Source organism: Macaca thibetana, chromosome 1 (assembly GCF_024542745.1).
Source record: "Macaca thibetana thibetana isolate TM-01 chromosome 1, ASM2454274v1, whole genome shotgun sequence".
In the NCBI taxonomy this organism is placed as follows: domain Eukaryota; kingdom Metazoa; phylum Chordata; class Mammalia; order Primates; family Cercopithecidae; genus Macaca; species Macaca thibetana.
The window spans coordinates 45,226,770-45,253,211 of record NC_065578.1 but is presented as its reverse complement, the minus strand read 5'-3'; the positions used below and the strand labels follow the sequence as shown (position 1 = coordinate 45,253,211).

Here is a 26,442-nt window from a genome sequence, read left to right as displayed (position 1 = left end):
TTCAAATTCATCTGCCAGCAGGTCAGGTGCAGTGGCTCACACCTGTAATCCCCGCACTTTGAGAGGCCAAGGCAGGGGGATCACTTGAGATCAGGAGTTTGAGACCAGCCTGGCCAATGTGGTGAAACCCTGTCTCTACTAAAAATACAAAAGTTAGCTGGGCGTGGTGGCAGGCACCTGTAATCTCATCTGCTAGGGAGGCTGAGGCAGGAGAATTGCTTGAACCTGGCAGGTGGAGGTTACAATGAGCCAAGATCGCGCCACTGCACTACAGGCTGGGTGACAGAGTAAGACTCAATCTCAAAAAAAAAAAAAAAAAAAAAAAAATCATCTGCCAGCTTTTCCCCTGTGGGTGTCTTTCTTTCTTTTCTTTTCTTTTCTTTTTTTTTTTTTTGAGACGGAGTTTCGCTCTTGTTGCCCAGGCCAGAGTGCAATGGTGTTATCTTGGTTCACCACAACCTCCACCTCCGGGTTCAAGCAATTCTCCTGCCTCAGCCTCCCTAGTAGCTGGGATTACAGGCATATGCCACCATGCTCAGCTAATTTTGTATTTTTTGTAGAGCCGGGGTTTTCTCCATGTTGGTCAGGCTGGTCTTGAACTCCCGACTTCAGGTGATCCGCCTGCCTCGGCCTACCAAAGTGCTGGGATCACAGCATGGGCCACCATGCCCGGCTCCACTATGAGTGTCTTTTACTGTAGTTATGCAAACTACTTCATCTGCAATTTCTGGAATGTACCAAGTTTCTTTACACCTTTGAGAGGTTACTTATTTATTTATTAAGAGACAGGGTCTCACCCTGTCATTCGGGTTGGAGTACAGTGGCACAATTACAGCTCACTGCAGCCTCGACCTCCAGGGTTCAGGCAATCCTCCCACCTCAGCCTCCTGAGTAGCTTGGATTACAGGTGCATGCCACCATGGCTGGCTAGTGTAGAGATGGGGTCTCACTTTGTTGCCCAGGCTGATCTCAAGCTCGTGGGCTCAAGTGATCCTCCCACCCTGGCCTCCCAAAGAGCTGGGATTACAGGCATGAGCCACTGCGCCCAAGTAAGAGGTTGTTTATGCTTTTTCCTAGCTTCAGTGAACTCCTATCTGTTTAAGATTTAGCCTTCCCTGAACTTTCCACAAAGAGTCAGCATATCCTTCTCTGTGCTCAGAACCTACTTATCTCTAGTGCTCATCAATCATATTGTACTGTAGTCAGTGGGAGTGAGAGAATTCATATAAAGTATTCAGTGTAGTAATAGCTGTTACTTTTATTAAGTACATGTTGATGGGTCTGTAACCCCATTGATGGCAAATTCCCTAAGATAGAGCCTGCACTGAATTCTTTTCTGCATTCCAAAGGCCTCGCAAATTAGGGAACAGATGAACTGGTTCCAAATTCAGTGCTCTTCTTATTGTATCAAACAACCTAACCGCACAAGCAGTCAGTCTGGGAAAATGCCTAAAGGTTTTGAACAAGGCTCTGACTTCAGCATTTTAGAAGATAAATCTTAAACGTACCAGGAAACTTGGAAGTTACTCTACATTAATCCTTTACCGAATGCAGTAATCCCTGATTCCTAAATGTCTCTGGGGTGCCCCTTTCCATTGCTGGAAAACTGTCAGAAAGCTTTTCCTGAACAGAAACAAACATCTACCAGCGATTTTCACGGGACTCTGGCTTTCTAAAGTTATACTTCTACAATGTTTGATTTTAAATATTTCTTTTGAAATCAGAAAAAGATATTTTTGTAGAAGGAAGTACTTTTTCACCTATTAAATCAAAATCTTTCTTCCTGTAACTCCTGCCCACTGGACTAATTATGTCTTTCAGGGGTACTGAGAACAATCTGCTCTTTTTTATATATGAGAAACTTTCCACTACTTGACAATAATCATTTCTCTAGATTGAACTGTTCCCTGAAAATGTGTTTAAACTCCCTGCTCCTTCTTATTTCTAGACGAACACACTGATGTCCTTTTGGTCATCAGCCCGGGGCCCTCAGCTCAGTCGGTACTACTCCAGAGAGAGGTCTTGGTCTGGAGGCAATAAGGGGTTCTGGACTGGGCAATTCTCTAGTGACATGATGAGCTCGGGGGAGACAGGCACATCCTCTCTCCCCTAAACCGTATTAATGGGTAACATGGAGCCGCTATGGTCTGAGTGAGATGGCATCTGGCCACCTTAATCAAGAGGCTGATAGCAAAAGAAGCGCTAGTGCAGGAAGCAGTGCTTAAGAACTCTCATGTGCTTTGGTCTTGGCCATCTCTAGCTTACTTTACCTTTAGCCTCCCAGAGATTTTTTCACACCAGGGAGGATCAGGTCTCAAAACATGTAAGTCCTAACTAGAGAACTCTCCATGTAAATGGCTAAACCCATCATGCAAGCCTCATACTTGTTTTCCCTTGGCTGAGGATAAACAGTCTGAAGGCTCTGCTTAAACCAGTATTTCCAGTAGAAGAAAGCCCATCACAGCCACTGGAGCCACTTTTTGGCTTTAGGTAGCAAACCTCCTAGTCAAATACTTATGAGTACTACCCATGGTGGAGCTTCGCGCAGAGTGATACAACTTTGGGTTTAGAAAAGGAACACAAGTGAGTTCCTTTGATACCAAGCAGGCTTCTCTCACTATTGCAGGGGACTGAGGAGGAATCTAAGCCCCTCAGCTCTGCCTTTGAGGGTGGGTAAGAAGCAGTCTGTGAAGACTGAGAATACCACTAACGCCCTGATCCTAGCTTGGGATTATGAATCCAATACCAGGTAGAGGTTTTTTCAGAACCCCAGCACAAGGACACTCACATCTTGTACAAGTTTCTCCAAATTCTCTTGAAGTTCATAGAAGTATTGTGATGTAATGAGGCCACTCCGAGATTTATCCAGGCAGTCTCGGGCCATCTCAATCACCTGATGATGAATAAAGCTCAGGGCTCCATCCGCCAAGGGCAGCACGCTGTCTGGGGTATTGGAGGAAATAAACTCTGCTAGTCGTTCTTCCATTTGTGCGGTGGCCTGGGAAGAAAAGCAAGAAACACACACTTCCCTTCTAGTCCCAGCTCAGTTGGAGCTAAGCCTGAAGGACCTGGAAATAGCAAAATAATGGGCTCCCTGTGATCCTGGTTTCCTTACACTGCATTTGGGAAACCTGATAACTGAAGACATTAATAGATCACCTTCAAGTAAAGTCAAGTCAAGATGCCTTAGCTTTATATTCAAGGCCCTCTTTCACCTGGCCTTGCCCATCTCCCCCAGCTCCCTCCAGGGCAAGCTCTTTTGCTGTAAGGACACACAAGTGTTTGCTATCTTCCTCCTTTACTATGCTATTTCATGCCTGTCTGTTTATGCTGTTCCTTGTGTATGGCTTTTTCACCCTGCCAAGCCTGCCTGGCAAACTAATTCTTCTCATCTCAGTTCAAGTATCGTGTCTCCTCTGGGAAGTCTTTCATTTCCCCAGGCAAACGGGTTTCCACTCCTCTGTTCTTCCACTGGACCTCCCAACTGTGTAAACTTTGTATATGGGCACTGCTGGTTTCTAAACTAGGAAGTTCTTTAAGTCAGAGAGAGTTTCATTTATCTCAGGATCTTCTTACTTAACCTTAGGACCCAAGGGAGTTAGGCAGGTGCTTGGAGAGCTGCTTAGTGAACCTGTCTGGTCACAGATGGCGAGTTGGAATGGGGGGACTGTGGATAGGAACATAACCCTGGCCTGGATCCCCAGCAAAGGAGAATGGAGGTCTGACTCCAAACCTCTAGGGACCTAACTACACGGTCATGTCAAAACGACAAATACACATCTGTGAACGAGTTCTCAGCTGCCTATCTAAGACTCTGCCTTACTTCTTTGCTACCAGGTGGTGATTTCTGATTTCCAGTGTGTGTTTAGGTGAATGTATACTTACATACATATATATGTGCTGTGTCTACGTGGAGAATGAAAGAGGAAGAGGTGAAAGAGTGGGAGTAGAGGAGAAAGAAGGAAGTGAAGGAATCTTAACACATTTTCTCCAACAATAGTTCATCCTATAGGAAGGAACTGGAAACATGCCTATAAACACAAACATCCAATACTACAAAAACACCTAATATACAAGGAGGAGGAGGGCAAGCATGAGATACATTTCTCAACATTATATACTCCCAAACTTCATAAACACCAAGTACATCAAAATGAATTCCTAGCTATTTGTTCTGCCTCCTTCCTCACGTTTATTGTCTAGTGCCACTCCAAAGCTGGAAAGCACAGACCATGCGGCACAGGTTCTACAGTCCAGTATCCCTTCTCAGTCAGGAACAGGGCCTATCTTCAGAAGGCCAGGTCAGAGTGTACAGGCATGTGGTGTTGAAAAAGACATGCAAATGGGGCCGGGTGCAGTGGCTCATGCCTGTAATCCCAGCACTTTGGGAGGCTAAGGCAGGTGGATCACCTGACGTCAGGAGTTCAAGACCAGTCTGGCCAACATGGCAAAACCTGTCTCTACTAAAAATACAAAAATTAGCCAGGCATGGTGGTGCATGCCTGTAGTCCCAGCGTCTCAGGAGGCTGAGGCAGGAGAATTGTTTGAACCCCGGAGGCGGAGGTTACAGTGAGCCAAGATGGTGCCACTGCACTCCAGCCTGGGCGACAGAGCAAGACTCCATCTCTTAACAGAAAAAGAAACATGCAAATGGGAAACAAGATCCTAGTTCCATATACAAGGAGGTTCACAGCCAAGCAGCAGAGTTATGACTGCTACTTCTCAGCTATCTCAGGATACCAACCTACTTTCCTCCCTAAGGATTTTCCTGCTTGAAAATGAAAATTCAAATGGTAGCAAGCAACTCTGAGATCTGTCTCCCACTCCTACTGCTCTCTCTGGCCTTCTTGCCAGTGCAGCCTACTTCTGTCTGTGTACTCTCTGACACCTGGTAATGAGGTGCTGCTTAAGAAATCTCTATCAAATGACGATGCCACCAGAGGGCAAATCCTGTAATGAATGAACCCTGACTCATGGATCCTCATATGCACAGTGAGAAGTAAAGCCTCCAGTTCTTTCTTTCCTCTTTAATATATGGTGGGATACCTTTCTGACATTCCCCTCTGGATAACTCTACTTCTGGGTAGTGAAGAAACAAAGGCTCTGCAAATACAGTTTCCAAACTCATAGTTTCCTGCTGTCTCCTTCTCAAGCAGTCTGGAAGCCCTTGTTGCTGTGTCCACAGCCTCCTGGCTGACTTTCTGTCCTTCTTGGTTATCTCTGGAGGTAGCACTTCATTCCCTCACTCCAGAGTCTTCCCAATGGGGCTGGCTGTAGGCAGCCACCCTGGGGGGCACTGCTACTCTCCTTTTAAATGGATCCTTACCTTTGGGAATCTTTCTTTGTACACATGATTCATCATTATTATTTCACTGTCAAAGGAGACTGGGGATCGTCCAGGACTAAAAAAAGAAAAGAAATGATTGTGTTACTTTAGGGCTATGGAACTATCAAGGAAAAAGATGGCCATCCCCAGAGACCCTGCCCCTCCCATCATCTTCAGCAGCCTACACATTTCCACCTTAATGGGTACTGAGTTCTAGAGCCTTTCTTATTCCTGGAGTTTTCAGTGTACCTTGTTCAGTTCAAAATGGTACTATATGGAGCTAGGCTTGGTTTTCACAAAGACCTCTTCCAGGCTAGAAAGACCTAAAAGGGACCTACTCCTAAGCTCACTGGTGGCTTTCCCAGGAAAACCTTCCCCAGAGTAGGATTCTGTGTCCTCTTAGTTTTGGCCAATAGGGTTGGGTGTGCCCCAGCATATTCTTGGGAACAAAGCAAATTTAAAAACTACCAAAGGCCGGGCGCGGTGGCTCAAGCCTGTAATCCCAGCACTTTGGGAGGCCGAGACGGGCGGATCACGAGGTCAGGAGATCGAGACCATCCTGGTTAACACGGTGAAACCCCGTCTCTACTAAAAAATACAAAAAACTAGCCGGGCGCGGTGGTGGGCGCCTGTAGTCCCAGCTACTCGGGAGGCTGAGGCAGGAGAATGGCGTGAACCCGGGAGGCGGAGCTTGCAGTGAGCTGAGATCCGGCCACTGCACTCCAGCCCGGGCGACAGAGCGAGACTCTGTCTCAAAAAAAAAAAAAAAAAAAAAAAAAAAAAAAAAAAAAAAAACTACCAAAGCAACCAAAGGAAGACGGTGCACACCTACATTTTTTTCCAAACTAGCTGCAGCCAGTGGACCTAACTTAGGGATGAATGAGGCCAGTCCAGACTGTTGTGAGTTATACATCTGGGTCATTTACTGAAGGGAGCCACTATGTTTTCTGCTTTAATTTATTATCTTCCCTGATAACCTAAATCTCCCCCTCTGGCTCATGTGTGGTTATATCTCCTTAAAAAATTTCAAAGTTGGAGCCACATAGTTGAACGGATATGTGGGTCTTGCCCAGTTTACTGCCCCTGACACATGATCCCAGATGTGCTAGATCCACAACTGTCCCACTCTGTCTTTCTTCCCTGGAATGTGCCATGTTGTGCCTGCTGTACTGCTGCACATTACCAAGGATTTAAGAGTAATATACCAGGGATTTCTCTGAGCATCACTGTAGGCCTCTCAATCTCAACTGGCCTAAAAGGTACCCTTCTCTGTGCATGGGTTATTGAAACCACCAAGACTCAGATATTCCTCTGTGAGACAGAGAAAGGCACTGGAGATTCACACCTGCTCGTTTGTATGCTTGATACTATCTTCATCAGTCTCTGAACCTGAACCAGTCATCGTGGTCTGGCCCAGCTTTCCTGTCACTCCCGGTGCAGTGCCAGCATTACCTGAGGGGATTCTTTCTGGGAGGAACTGCTGCTCCTCTGGGATCCTGCCCTGCACATATTAGCCAATCAATTACTTCTCAGGGACCCTGCAATACTGAGCTCAGTCATTAAAGTCATGTTCATTTGAATCTCCATCATCTTCCTTAACCTAACATTCTGGCACTGATTTACTAGCTAACGCCAAGGAGAATCAAAAATTAATCAGCAGCTGTTAAGGTTTGTTTGGTTTGATGAACATGTGCCCAGGTGATTCACAGAATAAAGACAGATTCAAATGGCATTTAATTCTGCTTTTGAAATGGGCTTCTTCCCCACGCCAGCAACCTGTCTTCAGCAGCAACTTTTTCAGCTGGCCTAGATCATACACCCAGGGCCAATGGGTTCTGGAGCCAGATAACCATCAGAATTGATGATACTATTGTTCTCCTTTTACTGGATGTAATCTAAAGTATATTTCTGCTGCTAACTACCCTTAAACAGAACAAAAGAGGGATCAGTTGACAGTATTGCTAAATACCTCCTGGGGTGATGGGTTGAGCTGTACCTGAAGCCAAAAAGAGCTTGGGCTTTACTGAACTTGACTCACTGAAGCTGGCCAATGTATTATGCCAGGGGTAGCAAACTACAGCCTGCAGACCACCTATGGCCTAATACTTTTTTTTTTTTTTTTTTTTGGTAAATAAAGTTTATATATTATTTGTGGATAGTCACTACAACAGCAGAGTTGAGGAATGTGACCGAGATATATGACCTATAAAGCCTAAAACTATTTACTGTCTTGGCCCTTTATAGCACAAGTGTGCCCACCCCTGTGCTACGCAAACGAGCTGAAATCCACATGCACTGGGACAGTGGGCAGACAGCATTCTCACCTGAGGCTCCGGGAGCGGGGCCGCATGGCTGGGGACTGCCGTCCCTCCTCATCTGGTACGCTCTCTGTGCTGAAATGCTTCGTTAAAAAGTGCAGCTCATCAGCTGTAGGCTGGAAAGGCAACTGATGCAGCTTTTCCTGTGAGGAGCATGATGACTAGAAGGGAAAACATTAAGAAGTGGCATTAAAGACATGTCCCAGAGCAGTCCACTAATGGGGAAGGACTGAAAATGGTCAGGGAACTTCCCAGTTACTATAAACCCAAAGCAGGTCTTCTTTCCTCCACTCCCTTAGCCTTGTCTGTGATTGATCCTATTCTTTTCCAGCGCTTCAGAGCCCTCAGCCCTGAGGAACCCAATATACTAGAGTCCTTCAAGGGTTGTGCAGGGAGTTGGGCCCAGACCTTCATGGAATTTTAGAACTGCAAAAGTAGTTAATAAATCATGCTTCCTCACTTGGGACATGTTCTAGGTATGCCCAGCTGCGAATAACATCCTCTTACGTTCTCCCTTCCACAATCTTGAGAGCCACCCTGGGGGCAGCTCAGCAATGTTTCCTTTTGGCTGGTATCTGAAGAAGTGCCTTTTCTGGGGTTGTAAAGGCTGTGCCTAGACTCAAGCTGGCCACTGTATTATGCCAGGGGTTAACAAACTATAGCCTGCAGACCAGCTATGGCCTGGTGTCCAGCAGGTAAGAAAATCCAGCAGGGAAGAAAATTACTTTTACATCTGGACCCAAAGATTAGGCTTGACCTGAAAACACTCATGAATTCTAAACATGGCTCAGTGACTGAGGACTCCTCACAACAGCACTGCCAGTCTCAACAGGCCATCTGAGGGAGGGTGCTCGGCTATCACAGGACTTCCACAGGTGCAGCTAATGCTGAAGCACCCATTCAGCCCCAGGACTGGGGAACTCCCCCCATTACCTGACAAGACTGACAAAGAGAACAGGCAAGTTAAACATTGTCAGCCCAAGTTCTATTTACCAAACTGATCACTGATCTGGGGTTTTGTTTTTGTTTTTGTTTTTTGAGATGGAGTTTCGTTCTTGTTGCCCAGGCTGGAGTGCAATGGCATGATCTTGGCTTACTGCAACCTCCGCCTCCCGGGTTAAAGCGACTCTCCTGCCTCAGCCTCCTGAGTAGTTGGGATTACAGGCATGTGCCACCATGCCTGGGTAATTTTGTATTTTTAATAAAGACGGGGTTTCTCCACGTTGGTCAGGCTGGTCTGGAACTGCCGACCTCAGGTGATCTGCCTGCCTTGGCCTCCCAAAGTGCTGGGATTACAGGTGTGAGCCACTGTGCCCAGCCTGTTTGTATTTTTTTCAGAGACAGGATTTTGTTTTGTTGTCCTGGCTGGAGTGCAGTGGAGTGATCATAGCTCACTGCTGCCTCAAACTTCTGGGCTCAAGTGATCCTCATGCCTCAGCTTCCCAAGCAGCTGAAACTGCAGGTGCATGACACCATGTCCAGCTATTTTTTTTTTTTTTAAATAAAGTGACAGGGTCTTGCTGTGTTGTCCAGGCTGGTCTTTTGGAACTCCTGCTCTGACGTCCCAAAGTGCTGAGATTATGGGCCTGAGCTACTGCTTCCAGAGCCAGGGTTTAAATATCTAAATCCATTTAAGAATCAAAGCTAGGCCAGGCGTGGTGGCTCACACTTGTAATCCCGGCACTTTGGGAGGCTGAGGTGGGTGGATCACGAGGTCAGGAGATCAAGACCATCCTGGCTAACACGGTGAAACCCCATCTCTACTAAAAATACAAAAAATTAGCCGGGCGTGGTGGCGGGCACCTGTAGTCCCAGCTACTTGGGAGGCTGAGGCAGAAGAATGGCGTGAACCCAGGAGGCAGAGCTTGCAGTGAGCCAAGATCGCGCCACAGCACTCCAGCCTGGGCGACAGAGCGAGACTCTGCCTCAAAAAAAAAAAAAAAAAAGAACCAAAGCTAAAGCACCACACTGAGACAACTCTGTTGTCACAGGCTTAATAAACAAGTGAGAAATCAGCATTTCTTTTTGGCTAACAGTGCACATTTTCTCTCACAGAATGCTATAATACATGAAGTTATAAACAGCTAGTGAGATGTCTCCATAGGGTTATTTCTTGGCCACATTTTAATAAATGATTTGGATAAAGTTGTAAAAAGTATTCTTACCAGCTATAGCTAACATGAAACTAGTGAGGCAGTGTAAACTACAGTGGGCAAAACTGGTATTTTAAAGAATCCTAATAAACTGGAGCAATGAGTTAAGTCTATTAAAATTTGCAGAAAAGGAATATTTATACATAGATGAGACTTACCTTGGTTCTAAAAAAAATCACTTGTTTGAGTAAAGAGTTATGGGAAAGGGGATTTTTTTTTCTTTTTTTTGAGACGGAATCTTGCTCTGTTGCCCAGGCTGGAGTGCAGTGGCGTGATCTCGGCTCACTGCAATCTCTGCCTCCTGGTGGTTCAAGCGATTATCCTGCCTCAGCCTCCCAAGACGCTGGGACTACAGGCGCCCGCCACCACGCCCAGCTCATTTTTTGTATTTTTAGTAGAGATGGGGTTTCACCATGTTAGCCAGGATGGTCTTGATCTCCTGACCTTGTGATCTGCCCACCTCAGCCTAACAAAGTGCTGGGATTACAAGTGTGAGCCACCGCGCCTGGCCTGGAAAAGGGGATGTTTATTAGGGAAAGACCTTAAACTTAACAGCTGCCAAAGACCAGTGACATCTTTGGATTAGTGTGATAGTAATATCTAGGTTGGAAGAGGAAATATACTCCTTTTCCCTGCTCGAGATTCAGGAATAAAGGCACAATGAGCAGGGAAGACCTGAAGAATGCTGCAAGCAATGGGGATGGGGTCAGCAGGTCTACGACCTGCTTCTGTATGGCTTGCAAAGACTAAAACATTTACTCTACATTTGGCCCTTTACAGAAAAAGTTGGCCAAGCTTGTAACTGTGGTTTTAATAAAAAGTTGCTCGGCTGGGTGTGGTAGTTCACGCCTGTAATCCAAGCACTTTGGGAAACCAAGGCAGATGGATGGCTTGAGCCGAGGAATTTGAGACCAGCTTGGGAAACATGATGAAACCCCGTCTCTACAAAAAATTAGCCTGCTACAGGGTGGGCATGCCCCTGCAGTCCCAGTCTACTCAGGAGGCTGAGGTGGGAGGATCATCTGAGCCTGGGGAGGTTGAAGCTGCAGTGAGCCGTGATTGCGCCACTGTACTCCAGCCTGGCCAACAGTGGCACTCTGTTTCAAAAAAAAGGTTGCTCAATGAGGGCTTACTTAAGAGTCAATTGTGCATAGCAGCAATTAGTACAGCTCTTGTGTTTTAGGCTAAAACATTCTCCATAAGAAACGTTTTAGAGACAGGTCCAGCTTTTTGCTTCATACACATCAAACTTGGATATCAAATAACAATCACTCTTCCCTTCTTTTTTGAAAGAAAAAGGCAAAAAAGAGAGGAGAGTCTACCAAGTGTTTCGGATATGAGAAAGGTGATCTATCTGCTCTTGGTTCCAGTTCTAGAAATAAGAATGGAGGAGTAGGAGAAGTGTGCTTAGGAGCCCCCATACCTGGTCTCACTGTCAAAGCAAAAGTTCATCCTCAAGCTCTCCTCTGCCTCCACTAGATGTAACTGATTCCCAGAGAGGGCACTGGTCATCCTTTCTGAAGGCACTTATGGAGCTAGCTATGGTTGGGAAGGGACACCAGCCCTCTGTTGCACCCAGCATCATCTCTAAGCAACCTCTTTGAATTTGACTTTGGAGAAAAACTTGACAACCATTTTGTAACACTAGATAACCCAAAGGGAAGTACTTCCTCAGGGTGAAGGAAGTATGACCACAGATTTGGCTACTTACTGAGACAGTGGAGCTAGGAGTGTTAGTTCCATATCCTGAAGAGGGCAAAGAGGCCAAAGACCAGCGCCGCCCATCAGTCCTGTATGCAAGAAAAAAGTATTAGGTAGTTTCTATAGGACTACACCCTGACCCACAACCTGCCTGTCTGTCCATCAGCATTTGGGGGCAGTTGATTCACTGTAGGGCTCCTCTTTAAGACATTACTGCTCAATCCAGTACATGCGTTTATCTCTCTCTCCTACAGAGGGCTTATTGTTGTTTTCCCTGAAAAGACAGACATCTCTGACTATAAAATAGTCCATGACTTTGTATAACAGGAGAACATCTGTCATACAACACTGTGGTTTTGGAATAAACATTTTCATACTCTCAACTTACTTTCATAGAAACAATGACAGAGGATTCCAGCTACAGGCAACATCACAAGATAGAACTGCCACTGAAATGCAGCTATTTCCGTTTGTGAAGGCTCCATATTAAGGGTTCTTTGGTCTTCCCCAGGCCACTGGCTGACAACAGGAAGAAGTGGGCCACCATCTGGGTCTGAACTGAGCTAATCAATGGGAAATAGTTATAGGCTGCCTAGGGGCCATTAGGACTCATAAAACCAATCTTTGGGAATGTTTGTCGAAGAGTGACAGTAACTTTATGAAAAAGGAGGGAGGTGACATACCCTTAGCTGTATAAGAGGCTTTGGGGGAGGCTTCCTGCTGCTCTCAAAAGGATGCTCCCCAAAGCTCTCATGAAAACAAACAACCCTCCCCACACACACAGTTATTTGCTTTACTGTAGAGGGGAAAGATCAAGCAAGGATCTAGTTTGAAACTTTTATAACATGAACGTGTGATTCTTTGCTTGGACTGTGGGATGTGGTGTATTCTTTTTGTAGGGCTTAAGGGTACAGCCTGCTCTGGTTGAAATTAGATACTTTTTTTGCTGCTACTCATGGAACCTTAGACTATCAGCAATGGAGGATCTTTATAAGTTCATATTACAATTTACAGAGAAAACACTAGGATCCTGAGATTTGGGTGGTTTGTTCAAGGCTTCATGGTTATGGCAGGGATAGGGAGAGGAAGAAGCAAAAAGGAATACATCTTGCTGGGGCTTCTCCCTTCGAAGCACTCCTCCCCACCCTCACCAATACCTAGCAGCTTTTCTACTCCATTCTCTAAGGGGTGAGTCGAAGGTTCCATGCCACATGCACATGACTCAAACTTCATGCCACCCTGGCAGCAGCACATATAGGCTATAACTCTGCTGGAACCTAGTCTCTGAGGTTCAGACATGTCCAGGAAGGTGCTCAGACATGATGTTCTCTCTGACCTCTTTGCTGGGTCCTGGGAGCACCACACAATAAAGCAAGCTGGTTCCAGGACACAGCTCAGCAACGATGAGACAAGTATAACTCAGGGTTGGTTTTGCCAAACCTTTGTCAAATACACTTTTGCACATGTGAGTTTTCCTCCCCTTAGATAAAAATGAAAACCAGTTGCATGGCAGCTCTTTCTCTGTATAATGAACGGCAGGGGCCACCAGAGTCAGGAAGAAATGCCACCCCATGATGCCTCTATTTCCTCTATCTGGTCACCGCAGTCACCTGACTGTGTAAAGTTGTGGGAATAAGGATGACTTGTCCCTAAGCTCAGAAGTTTGGAACTATTCAGCTATTCCTGCATCCAAGCACATGAGCTCTGAGCCTTGGTTCCAGCAGGTAGAGGGAGATCCCTTTGGGCCTCTTTGCAAGATATGAAAGGCCCAATGTTCATACCCAGTCAGAGAAGAACCATCACAACCAGTTTTCACCAACCACAACATCACAAACCATATTGTCTGGCCATGCATAGCAGTTTCCCAGCCCCTCTCCCCATTATACCCGCTATTACCTGTCAGCTCTGTGGCTATGGCTGTAGTAAAAAAATACACATTACAGTGAGAACCAAAGGAACTAGAGAGAGTAATCTTTTTGAATCTTGGTATTTGGTCTAGCTTGGCACATTCCTTCTGTTTAGGAAGGTGTGATAGTTTGAAGTGAAATTGTAGGACCAATGGGTCTATCCTTAGTGTTCAATCTGTCTTTTGTTTGATATTGCAAACCAATGTGATCCTCCAAAGCACCAGCCAGTAACACAGAAACAAACAATTCCTGATACTCTGTTTGGCAGGGTTGAAACACTTCTCCCCACCCCACCAATAACCAGCAGCTTTTCCTACTATGTTCTATAAGAGGACAGCCCAGAGATCCATGTTCCATGCACATGACTCAAATGTCATGCCACTTAGCATAGACCTGTTTGTGTCTCAGTGGTAAAAAAACAGGCCCTGAGGGCTCCCAGTTGGTTCTACTCCCAAACCGAGGCAATGAAACAGACCCACGGTATCAATGGAACAGGCTGTTCCCTCTGCCTAGAATGGTCTGCACACACCTGGGTCCTCACACTTAACGTGCCAGCTGCTTCTCACCCTTCAGAGAGGTTTTACATGGCCACCCAATGGAGGTTCTCTGGCCTTAGTCTCTTCCTGTTCTTTTTTTGTTTTGTTTTTTTTTGAGATGAAGTCTTACTCTGTCGCTCAGGCTGGAGTGCAGTGGCACAATCTCGGCTCACTGCAAACCTACCTCTCGGATTCAAGTGATTCTCCTGCCTCAGCCTCCTGAGTAGCTGGGATTACAGACCTGCACTACCATGCCCAGTTAATTTTTGTATTTTTAGTAGAGATGGTGTTTCACCATGTTGGCCAGGCTGGTCTCAAACTCCTGACTTCAAGTGATCCACCTGCTTCGGCCTCCCAAAGTGCTAGGATTACAGGCGTGAGCCACTGCGCCCGGCCCTCTTCCTGAAAGAGCAGCATCATGCTCTTTCCCTCTATGGTGCTTGTCATAATTTATATCCGTATACTTGTTTGTCTTTCTCTCCCACTACTCATTTGTCTTCCCACCAGGACACAGAGCTTTCAACAAATGAAGGTATCTCTATTAAAGGTGACTTGATCGTGGTTGAATTGAGACAGAAAATATGCAAATAAGAAAATATCAGGAACTGAAAAGTACTATTTTGAAAACAAAACTGGATGATTTGATGGAGAAAGACAAGAAGGCCCCTTTAGATTGAATGTTTAGGGAAGGCCTCTCTAAGGAGGTGACGTTTAAGATGAGATATGAATCATAAGAATGAGTTAGCTAAATGAAGATTTGAGGGAGCAGCAGTCCTTACAAAGGAAACAACCAGTACACAGACTCTCCTACATCGTGAGTTTCAGGGAAGTAGGGACTATGTCTATTTTGCTACCACTACATAACTCAGCACCCAGCCGAGTGTGCCTGGCTCTACGTGGTGGTGCTCAGCAAATATTTATCGAATGAATGAGAAGTAACTCAATGCCACCTATGGGGATCTGGCCACAGGTCTTGGTGTCCCAGCTCATACCTACTCTGAGAGTGCAGTTGATATACAGTCCAGGCAAGAAGTCTGGGATAAGTCTTTCCACCTGGGTTGGAAAAACAAACACACCAATCCAGCATATTCTTACACTGTAAGTGATCTTATCTGGATCCTTGCTTAACAAATTGGAAGTTCCATAGGGTAGGAGAGATGAGCCCGTGGAACAACCCTGGATAAAATTTGTTTTGAATAAGGTAAGTGGGTTGAGGGAGGAAACCCAAATTAGTCATCAAACTTATCCCAACCTGTTCATGTTCTTTTCAGCCAAAAATAATCCTGGAAAGAGAATGGATTTCTTTTGGGTTATCATTGGAATAGTGAGTTAACACTGTTTCCAGGAGCCTCCCCTTTTCCTAATATGTCTTTTTTTAAAAAGTAGTCTAAGTATTAAAACTGTCCTGGCCTCCAGCTATATTACATTCTCCATCCATTAAAGGTTACAAATCTGGAACCATAATTTTCCTGGAGGTCTTATACTAGAGACTAACTCTAACAAAGAATAATGTTAAAAATTAAAAAATAAGATAAAATAAATACAAACTCTGGCAACAAATCTTAGAAAAGTTCTGACAAGAAACCACGTGTGTACAGAGCCTAGGTATGTGATCTGGATGGATTAATCTCATTCAGCTTTCTCCAAAGGCCTGATGATATTCCAGCCACAGGCAGAGCTGTCAGCATTGCTGCCCTGGGCCAGAGACAGGTTTGTATCACTCTCAAGAGGGCAGAAACATAGGAGGTGGACCATAAGCATGGCTTTGTATGCACCAAATCTTTCTAAATTCATGGAAGGAAAAGTGAAGTCCCTGTAGTCTCTTTATCCCCCAAACGAACTCCAGTTCAAAGTCAAGGAGAGAAGCACAGAGGGCCCTTCCAGCCACCTTAAACTAGCTGAGTTAGAGAGGACAAAGAGTGTAACTTTGGGTCCTCCTGGAGGAGAGCTTATTTTCTCATTGATCACTCTAGGACAGTTCTCAATTGAGAGTGTAATGCTTTGGAACATACCCGCAGGACATCACGGACTTAAAAAAAAGTGAATTGTACAAATAAATCTACTTTTACTTAATATCTACTCTCCTGTTTAAATATTCAAACACAAATACATGGGGCACCTACAAAGCAAAACCAGAACACGATGATTACAACATGGGAGAGGAAAGCAAAGACAGAGTTTTGATGGGTGGGAGCTTCAGGTAATACACTTGAAAGAATAGTGACACTTAAAGGAGGAATCTGACATTCAACTAACCCTCATGCAAGTGCCACAGGTGCTGGTCCCAGAGGAGGTTTTCTATCAACTTACCTACGGGCAGGAACAAAGGAAAACTGAGCAGGTGCATTTGGAGAGAAATTCCGGGGGCTGTCCAAAGGACTGTTACCTGTTGATGGGAAAAGAAACGAAACTCTGTAAGGTTTGCTTTTGAGGAGGGCAGACATGACCTTCGGGCAAGAAATCTTCCCCTAGCACTGGCAATTATATGGTTATTTTCTCAGGGCCACTATCAGTTTAATGAGTTTCTGTAAAAGTTTCATAGCCCAGAGGTTTTCTCCCTTGTTCCCAAGTTTCCTATAACAACCCATGTCTCTCAGACAACCATTCTAGATCTAGCAGCAACTTGACTATTTCCTGCCCTCCTAGGAACACACCTGAGACTTCAATCTGTCTTGTCAAGTGAACCAACATTCAGAAGGCTTAAAGAGCTCATTCAGTACAGAGGGTATAGCCAAAGGTTCATGCTTTCTCAAAGGGCAATAGGACCCCAATCCAAGTTTCTTGAATATATATCTCTCTGTGCACTGTATCCAAGGGCTAAACCAGGAACATGTGTATTTTAAGGGGAAAGAGAAGTTCTCAGGTAGGGACTCAGGACAGTAGTAAACCTTAAGATAGTTCATAATCAAGGCCCCCAAGTGTACAAAGCATACCACCACTTCTTATTAGTATTCACGTGCCCCTATAACTTGCTAACTTAAAGCTCAGAAGCTTTCAATAAAACTGTAAGTTTACCTTTGTACTAATCCCAATAGTTCTTAAACCTAAGCCTGCCATACTTCTCTGGGCTATCTTCTAGTTGGGGGCTGGTACATAGGAGCCCCTAGCTGGCAGTTGTTAATATGACTCTACTCAAAAGGCCATGTAGAAGCAAGCACCATACTCCATGCTGTGCTGGCACCCCTCTAACCCCTGTCCACCTCCTCACTGCTGTGCTTACCTCCCAGGGGCCTGGTACTTCAGCATGCGCTGGCTTTCTCTTGGATAGCATGTTTCCTGCACAGGGTATGGATGTTCCAAGTTGCCAAAAACCTACCCCTTTGTTTCCCATTATCTCTATCCAATAGGGTTTATATAGCACGTAATGTCTTTTTATACTGATCTAGTACAAACCAGCCTCTCAATCAGCGCTCCTACTACCCTATGCAGCAGCACCTCTGTATCAATTATATAATGGCATTGTTTTTTGTTGAATGAGAAAGAGGCATCTTCAGCTTCTTCTTACACCCAGGTGCATAAAATATACAACTTCATCCAGTGGATATGCTCTCAACATTGCATGAACTCTGGGTTTTCCATGCTTTGTGTGAGGACTATCTGTTATGACCTCTCCCCATCATCTGGCTAGCAGGCACCAGGATATAAGGGAAGTGATCCTGAGTAGCTGTTTCCTTAGCCAGGACTTAATAAGGATCAGGTCTCCTCAGAAGCATCAAGGCTTATTTTTTAAAAACAATTTTATTCTTTCTTGATAGTGTCATCTCATGTCAAAGATTAACAAATATCCAGTTTGATTCTTGACATGCAAAGTCAGATGCCCTTTGTTGGTTCCCAAAACTACCCAGCTAAAGCCTCAAGGAGATGCCTGGACATGAGCATCCTACAATAACTAGCCTTCCAAGGATCGGTCTGGGTACAGAGGTACAAAGAACCTTCCAGGTGCTCATAGTAGGGCTAGGGTTACATAACACACACGTATGTCAGAAATAACTAACACCGAGAGGAAAAAAAATCGTCAAAAAAACTAAACAGCACCACTGAGCTGTAGGACAACTTCAAGCAGCGGGAGGGGAGAGAGGGGAATACAGAAAAAAGATAGGAAGAAATAATGACTGACAACTTTGCAAATTTGATAAAAACCATATACCCACATGTTGTGTGACAGGTTCTTTACCAGATTACTTAAAGGTACATATGTTCGCTGCCTGAAACTTGAAGGCTAGGCCCATGGCAATGGTACCCAGCTGAGGAGCAGGTATCCCTGAGAACCAACCAAACATCCTAGAGAGTATCTGAGAACCTCTCAAGAAAAACAGTATCACTGTTCAAACACAGTAGGCAAAGATCCAGAAAATTAGCTTAAAAGCAGTTTAGAGGGAGCCAGGCGCAGTAGCTCAGGCTTGTCATCCCAGTTTGGGAAGCTGAGGAGGGCGGATCACTTGAGTCCAGGAGTCCGAGACCAGCCTCAGCAACATGGCAAAACACCCCATGTCTTAAAGAAAAAAAAAAAAATGCAGTTTAGAGACAGGAGGCAGCATGGCTCTCTAGAGCTGTCCCGCTGCAGTCCAGGAGTGCCTTGGATGTAAGCTGAATAAACTCATCTACTCATCAAGCTCAACTGTCTGAGTCATCCTTTGGTCTCATGGCTCCTTCCCAGTTTAGGTAGGACGTTGCAGCCCCAAGTTTTTCTTGTAACATCACAAATCTAAGATAATCTCTAAGAATCCCAAACATGAGAAAGAGGAAGAGAAGTACATCAAAGAATGTCATAGTCAAATCGCTCAAAACTCAAAATACAGAGAAAAATCTTAAGAGCTAGAGCTTGGTAGAGCTGGGTGAAGTGAGAAGATGATGTTATACAGAGGAACAAAGAAGGATTATAGCAGATTTCTCGTTGGAAACAATGCAAGAAGACGGCAGAGCAATATCTTTAAATTATGGAAGATATGGGCCAGGCGCGTTGGCTCAGGCCTGTAATTCCAGCACTTTGGGAGGCGAAGGCGGGCGGATCACGAGGTCAGGAGATCAAGACCATCCTGGCTAACACAGTGAAACCCCGTTTCTACTAAAAAATACAAAAGGATTAGCCGGGCGTGGTGGCGGGCGCTGGTAGTCCCAGCTATTCGGAAGGCTGAGGCAGGAGAACAGTGTAAACCCAGGAGGTGGAGTTTGCAGTGAGCTGAGATCGTGCCACTGTACTCCAGCCTGGGCGACAAAGCGAGATTCCATCTCAAAAAAAAAAAAAAAAAAAAAAAAAAAAAAATTAAAAAAAAAAATTATGGAAGATATGGCTATTCTCCTGCCAACCTAGAATTCTAGACCCAGCGGTTGTGTAGTAACGAATCTGATTGGCCTTAGTCCCCAGTTCCTCGGAAGGAGCCTCTAAATCCTTGGAATTTCAAAACCCAAGTGATAGGAGTGCTTTCTGTTATTCATGATGGGGCCTGATACTTTATGCTAATGATATAACTCAGAATGGAGGCTGGCCACACCTGAAAGACCAACCATGTAATTGGAGGGTTGGGGCTTTGAGGCTCACCTAGCATGAAGGAGTGCTAGCACTCACCTAGCACTTTGGGAGGCCCAAGCAGGCAGATCACCTGAGGTCAGGGGTTCAAGGCCAGTCTGGCCAATATGGCGAAACCCCATCTCTACTAAAAATACAAAAATTAACTGGGTGTGCTGGCACATGCCTATAATCCCAGCTACTCAGGAGGCTGAGGCAGGAGAATTGCTTGAACATAGGAGGCGGAGGTTGCAGTGAGCCGAGATCGCACCACTGCACTCCAGCCTGGCTGGGTGACAGAGTGAGACTCCGTCTCAAAAAAAAAAAAAAAAGAAAAAAAGAAAGAAAAAAAAGAGGGTTGGGGCTTTGAGCCACTTGCTATCAGTCTGACATAACCTGACTTCCCAGAAGTGGAGAGGGGCTAGAGATTAAGTTCAGTCATATGGCAAATGAGTCGATCAATCATGCTTATAAAATAAAACCTCACTCTGGACACAAAGCTCCTGTGAGCTTCCCTGCTTAATAATAATTTCTATGTATTGGTATACATCGATGTGTAGGAGGGTGATGCATCCTGACTTCACAGGGAGAAGGCACTGGAAGCTTTGTGTTGGGACCCTCCCAGACCTTGTCCTACACATGTCTTCTTTGGTCAGACCTGATTTTTATCTTTTTTGCCACAATAAAATTGTAAACCTAAGTATAGTGGTTTCCTGAGCTCTGTGAATCATTCTAGTGAATTACTGAACTCAGGAGGTAGTAAGAAACCTCAAATTTGTATCTATTTTGTCAGAAGTATGGGTGACTTGGGAACCCCAAAACTTCTGCTTGGTGTCTAAAGTAAGGGCAGTTTTGTAGTAGACTAGGCCCTTGTAAAGTCTGGCCTAATTTGGGGTAGTGTCAGAAGTCATTGTACCGGCAAAAAAAAATTTTTTTTGAGATGGAGTCTTGTTTTGTTGCACAGGCAGGAATGCAATGGTGTGACCTCAGCTCACTGCAACCTCTGCCTCCTGGGTTCAAGAGATTCTCCTGCCTCAGCCTCCCAAGTAACTGGGATTACAGGCACACGCCACCATGCCTGGCTAATTTTTTGTATTTTTAATGGAGACGGTATTTTGCCATGTTGGCCAGGCTGGTCTCGAACGCCTGACCTCAAGTGATCCTACTGCCTCAGCCTCCCAAAGTGCTGGGATTATAGGCATGAGCCACTGCTCCTGGCCTCAGCAAAAATATTTTTAAAAGACAGAGGTAAAAAATAAATACTTTTTCAAACAAAAGAACTAAATAAAATTCTCAACAGCAAACTACACTACAAAAAAAAGTTTTTAAAACGTCCTTTAGGCAGAAGCAAAGGATACCAGGTGGAAATATGGATCTGCACAAAAGAATGAAGAGCAATGGGAAACTTAACTACATGGAAAAGGACGCATGACATTTTCTTGTTATTTAAATCTATTTAAAAAGCAGTAAATGTTTAAATAATAATAATAATATTACTATTAAATAATAATAGTGTGGGATTTACAACACATCAGGATCAAAAGTTTGAAAACAACTATATAAAGGCTGGAAGGGGAGAAATGGAAGATTCTAATCCTGTATGTGAAGTGGTATAATATTATTTGAAGATTGATATGAGGGCTATGTTAAAGATATATACTATAAATGCTAAGGTAAACATTAAACAACAAAGGGCTATAGACTATAAGCCAATAAAGGACATAAATGGAATAAAAACACACACTTAACCCCAAATAAAGCAGCAAAAGATCATGGAAGAAGAAAAAACAGATGGAATAATTAGGAAACAAATAAGGAGGTGGCAGACATAAACAAACCACATCAACAACCACACTAAATGCCCCAATTAAAAGGTAGAGATTGTTAGATTGGATTTTTAAAAAAGAAAGATTTGCCAGGCGTGGTGGCTCATGCCTGTAATCCCAGCACTTTGGGAGGCTGAGGCGGGAGGATCACCTGAGGTCAGGGGCTCAAGACCAGCCTGGCCAACATGGAGAAACCCAGTACAAAATTAGCCGGGCATGGTGGCACATGCCTGTAATCCCAGCTACTCAGGAACCTGAGGCAGGAGAATCACTTGAACCCGTTAATGGAAAATGGAGGTTGCAGTGAGCCGAGATCGCGCCATTGTACTCCAGCCTGAGCAACAAGAGCGAAACTCCGTCTCCAAAAAAAAAAAGACTCTATTAAAGAAACTGAGTCAATAACTAATAATCTCCAAAAAAAAAGCACCTGTTTCAGATGTTTCACTGATTAATTCTACTAAACACTTATAGAAGAAATGATACCAATTCTCTACAATCTTTTCCAATCAAAGATGATTGTAACATGATTCCTAACTCATTCCACGGAGCCAGTATTACCCTATTACGCAAATCAGATAACGATATTACAAGAAAAAAGTGCTGTAGAGCAATATCGCTTATGAAAATAGATGCAAAAATTCTCAATATTAGAAATATCAAATCCAACAATGTATAAAAAAGTTATATACCATCACCAAATGGAATTTACTCCAAGCATGCAAGGATGGCTCAACATTTGAAAATCAATTATCTACCACATCAACAAACTAAAGAAGAAAAACCATATAGTCACATCAAATGATACAGAAAAAGCACTTGACTAAAGCTAAAACCCATTAAAAACTTTTTTGATAAAACTCAGCAAACTAGGAATAGAGGAGAACTTCCTCACTTGACCAAGAACATCTACAAAAGACATACTTGTTAACCTTACTTCATGGTGAGAAACTGGGTATTTTTTCTCCAAGAATGGGAACAAGGCAAGGATGGCCTCTCACTACTCCTATTCAGTATCATACTGAAAGTCTTAACCAGTGCAATAAGGCAAGAAAAGGTGGCCGGGTGTGGTGGCTCACACTTGTAATCCTGGCACTTTTGGAGGCTGAGTTGGGGGGATTACTTGAGCTCAGGAGTTCAAGACCAGCCTGGGCAACATAGTGAGACCCCATCTCTAAAATAAATAAATAAATAAATAAAAAAGCAAAACACAACCAAAAAGGCAAGAAAAGGAAATAAAAGGTAAACATATTGGGAAGGAGGAAATAAAGGTGTTTATGTTTAGAGATAACATGATTGTCTATGTAGAATATTCTAAAGAATCAACAAACAACACTCCTGTAACAAGCAGTTACAACAAGGTTGTAGGATACAACACTAATATTAAAAAGTCAGTTGTATCCCTTTATACCAGAAATGAATAATCCAAATTAGAAATTAAAAACACAATACTATTAACACAAAAACTGTAACACCTACATGTAAATTTAACAAAATATACTGAAAATCTATACACTGTAAATTATGAAACTCTGATGAAAGAAATCAAAGATCTAAATAAATGAGACATTGCATGATCATAATGGAAGACTCAATATTACTAAAATGTTAATTCTAAGCAATTTGATCTATAGATTAAATGCAAACCCAATCAAAATCCAAGCAAGTTAGTTTGTGAATATTGACAAATTGATTCTAAAGTTTACATGGAAAGGCAAAATGACCCAAACAACCAATACAATACTGAAGAATAAGGTTAGAGGACTGATATTACCTGATCTCAAGACTCACTATAAAACTATAGTGATCAAGACAACATGGTTCTGGTGGAAGAACAGATACATACATCAGTAGAACAAAGCAGATAATCGAGAAACAGACTCATAAAATACAGTCAACTGATATATGACAAAGGAGCACTGGCAATTCAATGAAGACAATATATATTCTCATTGACGAATGGTGCTGGAACACCTGAATATTCATATGCAAAAAAATGAATCTAGATACAACTTTTACAAAAATTGACTCAAAATGGGTCATGAAAATGATCAGAATGTAAGATTTACCTAAATGTAAAACACAAAACTGTAAAACTTGTATACGATAACACAAGAGAAAATCTAGGTGACCTTGGGTTTGGCGATGAATTTTTAGAATACGAAACCAAAAGCAAAACCATGTAAGAAAACATTAATAAGCTAGACTGCATTAAAATTAAGAACTTCTGCAAAAGATACTGTTAGGAGAATGAAAAAGACCATAGACTAGGAGAAAATATCTGTAAAAAACACATACTTGGCTGGGCACTGTGGCTCATAGCTGCAATCCCAGCACTTTGAGAGGCTGAAGATGGAGGACTCCTTGAGCCCAGGAGTTCAAGATCAGTCTGGACAATACAGGGAGATCTTGTCTCTACAAAAAATTTAAAAATTAGTTGTGTGTTGCAGCCTAACGCACCGGGTCTCAGCTACTTAGGAGGCTGAGGTGGGAGGATCATTTGAGCTTGAGTTGTAGTGGACTGTGATTACACCACTGAACTCCAGCCTGGGTGACAGAGCAAGACCTTGTCTCAAAAACAAACAAGAAAAGTCAACCCCAACCCCCAAAATAAAACAAAAAACCCACATACTTGATAAAAGACAAATGTGCAAAGAACTCTTAAATCTCAACAAGAAAACAAACAACCCAATTTTAAAAATGAGCAAAAGATCTGAACAGCCACCTCACCAAAGAAGATACACAGATAGCAAACAAGTATATAAAAAGATTCTCAACATCATTTGGCATAGGAAATTGCAAATTAAAACTACAATTGGATACTCATACATACCTATTAGAATGGCTAAAAAGGATGGGGAACAACAGGAACTCTTGTTATTGTTAGTAGAAATCCAAAAGGTACAGCCACTTTGGAAGACAGTTTGGCAGTTTCTAAAAAACTAAACACAGTCTTCCCACACAATCCAGCAATTACGCTAAATAATTACTCACTTGAGTTGAAAACTTGTCTACACAAAAACCTGAACATGAATGTGTCTAGCAAGTTTCTTTGTGATCGCCCAAAACTAGAAGCAACCAAGATGTCCTTCAGTAGATGATGGATAAACATACTGTGGCACATCCATATAATAGAATATTATTTAGTGATAAAAGTAAACAAGCTATCAACCTACGAAGACAGGAACCTTGAAGGCATATTGCTAAGTGAAAGAAGCTAATTTGAAAAGGCTATATATCATAAGATTCTGACCATGTGACATTTTGGAAAAGGTAGGTATAATTATAGAGACAATAAAACAGTCAATGGTGCCAGTGGGGAGAAGATGAGGGACAAAGAGGTGAAGTACTGTGCACTATTTCAGGGAAATAAATCTACTCTGTATGATACTGTAGTGGTGGATACATGACATTATGCATTTGTCAAAACATACAGAACTTTATAACCTAGAGAGTAATGTAAGGGAAAAAAAACTTTAAGCCTTGGTTTGTCACCTCTAAAGGCAAATTTAAAAAAATAACTTATGAGGTCAGAGGATCCCAGAGAAGAATGGAGACTATGACAAGAGAATCTAACTATATTACAAATGTATGAAACAACATCACTGAAGAGGGTGAAAAGTGCTGACCTAAGAAACTTTGGAAATGAATGAAATCAGTAAGACTAAAGATCAAAGGAACTACAGGTAAGTACTGAACTCAACTTGATAAAAGTTGTTTCTCAGGGAGTATGGGTTAATAATTTTGATACTGCTATACATGTATACTGGAACTGAGTAATTTATGTGTATGGATGGTGGATGATGGGACCCAGGTTTCTCATTGCTGAGGTGGAAATTTACAGATCAGCAAAGGTAAGAAGCTAGAATGATCCATGTGATATTGAATTGGAGCCAGAGACATCAAGAAGAATTCATGTTTAATATAAATACAGACAATTACATATAAAAATATTTATAGACGTGTATTGTCACAGGTTAGCATACATACTAATACTATATTTCTTTGATCAATCAGCTAAGAGGGACTAGAAAAAGGACACCCCAGAAGAAACAAGCATACCTAGAACCCAGATCTTGATTTGTAATACTGTTCTCCAATCTGAAAATCCACACTTCTTGGAGAAATGGCTGATTCCAGGACTGGGGTCAGAAATATACAACATGAGTCTGGAATATCTTATAGTCATAGAGAGTAAGGAAGGGATAAAACAACAAACCAAAACCAAAACCAACCAACCAAAAACCACCAAACTGATGTATGTAAAGGGGGAAAAGGAGCCAACTGAAAGGACCTCGATGGCCAAAACTGGAACAACTTAAGCAAAAAAACTAAAGTGTTAATGGATTACAGTCTGATCTAGATAATAAATACCTATTAGTTCATACTGATATAAATGACTGAATAAATAAATGGGAAGAAGACTAGTGAGGATGTAGAACACTTGAACACCACCACCAACAAACTTGACATAATTGACACTTATAGACTACTACCAAACAGTAGTAATATACATCCTTTTCAGGTGAACACAGAACATTTGCTAAGAAAGATCACATTCTGAGTCATAAAACAAAACTCAATAAATTTTAAAAGGATTCAAGTCATATAAAATATATTTTCTGACTACAATAAAATAGAATTAGAAGTCAGTAACAGAAAGATCTCTGGAAAATCCCCAAACATTCCTAAACAGTATACTTCTGAATGATTTGTGGGTCAAAGAAGAAATCAAAAGGGAAATTAGAGGCTGGGTGTGCTGGCTCACGCCTGTAATCCTAGCACTTTGGGAAGCCAAGGTGTGGGCATCCCTTGAGGCTAGGAGTTCAAGACCATCCTGGGCAACATAGCCAGACCACGTCTCTACAAAAAATAAAATAAAATAAATTAGCTGGGTGTGGTGGCAGGCAACTGTGGTCCCAGCTACTTGGGAGGATGAGGCAGGAGGATCGCTTAAGCCCAAGAAGTTGAGGCTGCAGTAAGCTATGATCAGGCCACTGCACTACAGCCTGGGCAACAGAGCAAGACTCTGTCTCTTTAAATAAAAATGAAAACACATGTCATACTACTAAAGCAGTTCTTAGGGGGAAATTTATATCACTACATACCTATATTAGAAAGGAAAGACTAAATCCTAGCACTTTGGGAGACCAAGCTGGGAGGACCACGTGA

The 26,442-nt window shown here is 43.1% G+C and overlaps 1 protein-coding gene across 11 annotated transcripts in view; it reads right to left on the bottom strand.

Moving 5' to 3' along the window:
• The window catches only part of MAST2 (microtubule associated serine/threonine kinase 2), a 256,248-nt gene that overhangs the window by 19,627 nt on the left and 210,179 nt on the right, over window positions 1–26,442 (bottom strand). For 5 of the 11 annotated variants that reach the window (XM_050801476.1, XM_050801486.1, XM_050801559.1 and 2 more), the window contains 7 exons: window positions 23,569–23,685; window positions 16,252–16,327; window positions 13,395–13,415; window positions 11,509–11,587; window positions 7,651–7,805; window positions 5,327–5,402; window positions 2,789–2,998 (listed from right to left, as the gene is read on the bottom strand). In XM_050801476.1, coding sequence (XP_050657433.1) covers window positions 2,789–2,998; window positions 5,327–5,402; window positions 7,651–7,805; window positions 11,509–11,587; window positions 13,395–13,415; window positions 16,252–16,327; window positions 23,569–23,685 — 734 coding nt within the window. The remainder of the gene's footprint in view (window positions 1–2,788; window positions 2,999–5,326; window positions 5,403–7,650; window positions 7,806–11,508; window positions 11,588–13,394; window positions 13,416–16,251; window positions 16,328–23,568; window positions 23,686–26,442) is intronic. The other 6 variants (XM_050801509.1, XM_050801517.1, XM_050801545.1 and 3 more) reach the window with 3 other exon arrangements.